Genomic DNA, 2,217 nt, shown 5'->3' on the forward strand with positions numbered 1-2,217 from the left:
AAAAAAATATTTATTTATTTATTATGTATACAATGTTCTGTCTGTATGTCTGCAGGCCAGAAGAAGGCGCCAGACCTCATTACAGATGGTTGTGAGCCACGATGTGGTTGCTGGGAATTGAACTCAGGACCTTTGGAAGAGCAGGCAATGCTCTTAACCACTGAGCCATCTCTCCAGGCCTTATATTTCCTTCTTATATATGCTTTAAGAGTTTGCCAACCTGAAGTCATGGCAGGTTCTGGGATTTCTGTTATTACTTCTGATTTTCATTCATACTCAAACAATTTTTTTCTTAGAATGACAGAAATCTCTGGTGTTGGGGTCTATTGCTGTCAATAAAATTCTTACTTGGTATAGGATGACCACAACATCTTCTGGAGAGGTTTTAACATGTTCATTACTACGACAGGACTTTTTTCAGCTACTTTCAATATGGCTGATATTTAGACTATTCTAGAATATACATTTTTGAAATAAACATGCTTGGCAGTGTTGCTTTACAGCTATGACTAATTGAAGAAATCCAGTTCATTGTGTTTCCATTTTCCCAAATTTAGATTCCATTTTCAGAATCTTGATGTCATAGGTAAAATACTTCTTTTTTTCCTGCTGGGTTTAACTTTGCTTTGAGGTTAAAGCTTCTCTCATGTCAATCTTAAATTAATGTTCCACAGGATTGCTTCAGAGTGAATTCTAGGCTGCTCAATATTTCTGTTTAATTTTCAATCTGGAAACTGGAGCCCAATGTTCACTCAGCATGAGTGACTTCACACAGGAGAGATAGTGGACCCAATTAGTCTCAATTCTCTCTCGCATACTTTGCCTCTCTTCTTCACTCCATCCTTCCATTCTTTTACTACCTATTTTCTTACTCTAAATTACTTTTGCTGTCGTGAATTTTTCAACATATTTGCCATTACCCTAATACTGTTAAATTGAGATAGCTTTTTTAACATTTCTGCCAAAACGAAGCAGTTAAATAAGTCTTGGATTTTAACACAAAATTGTTATTAGAGTACTGAATAGATTCTGTTGGAGAGCTATAAGCTGATATATTTCAGTGATCATTCATACTGCCTGTGGTGTTATGTTTGCCTGTTGATTCTCACCAGCCTCATACATGCTGACTTATATATTTGCTGAATACTTTGCATGGGCCCCTCTAGGCTAGCCCAGCTGCTCAGAATTTATAAACCTGACTTTTACAGTGTGAACTGAGCTGCATCAGATAGGCGGGGGAAGCAAGATGGAGTTACAGACACATGTCCTCATGTCCCTGCTGCTCTGGGTGTCTGGTGAGAAATTTAAAAGTTTTATAATCCATTTAGAGTCACTTCTTTGTATATAAGAAATTTACAATGTGTGTTAGGACATAATATTTGTTACAGAATTGTGTAAGATATACATACAGTAACAAGGTGACATTGCAAGGTTATTAAATAACAAATTTCAACTGTTACTATATTCTGTGCTTGCATATTATGAATCTTCATTTTATATTTCTTATTGCAGGTGCCTGTGCAGAAATCGTGATGACCCAGTCTCCATCCTCCATGACTGTGTCAGCAGGAGAGAAGGTCACCATCAGCTGCAAGTCCAGTCAGAGTCTTTACAACAGTAATTACAGAAAAAACTTCTTGAACTGGTACCAGCAGAAACCAGGGCAGGCTCCTAAACAGCTGATCTACTATGCATCCACTCGGGATACTGGAGTTCCTGATCGCTTCATAGGCAGTGGATCTGAGAAAGATTTCACTCTAACCATCAGCAGTATCCAGGCTGAAGATCTGGGACATTACTACTGTATGCAAGCTTACGATGTTCCTCCCACAGTGCTTCAGCCTCCAACAAAAACTTATCAGAGTATCAGCAGCTGTCTGTACCACATGCAGTCCTGCACCTGCACACTTCTCCCTTCTACTTGAGAACAGTGAGCCTGAAACTCTGATCAAAATGTAGCCAGAGCTGAGGAAGATATAGTGGATTCAGTGTCTCTTATATTATTTGGTATGATAAGCCTGTATGTGCAAATGCAGAGGAACATCAGTATTATCTTTCTCTTTCTTTGTAGCATGATGCCATAAACTCTGTTGCTTGAATATGAAGGGTTTATCTTTCTATAGTTCTGGAGTTCTGGCATCTATCATAACACTATTTGGACTGAAGTGATGACGATGACAAAATGTATTTTGTTTCAGAAGCTGTAGGAAAGCCTGT

At 38.3% G+C, this 2,217-nt stretch overlaps 1 gene segment (V, D, J or C); it reads left to right on the forward strand.

The window, feature by feature from the left end:
* The first annotated feature begins 1,188 nt into the window (after positions 1-1,188).
* LOC126495369 (immunoglobulin kappa variable 4-1-like) lies at positions 1,189-1,925 on the forward strand. The segment is given in 2 exon segments: positions 1,189-1,295; positions 1,513-1,925. Coding segments are annotated over 2 exon segments (462 nt in total).
* Positions 1,926-2,217: the final 292 nt, after the last annotated feature.

The sequence above is a fragment of the Alexandromys fortis genome, unplaced genomic scaffold, assembly GCF_014885135.2.
Source record: "Alexandromys fortis isolate MF-2015 unplaced genomic scaffold, M_Fortis_MF-2015_v1.1 scaffold_457, whole genome shotgun sequence".
NCBI classification, from domain to species: Eukaryota; Metazoa; Chordata; class Mammalia; order Rodentia; family Cricetidae; genus Alexandromys; species Alexandromys fortis.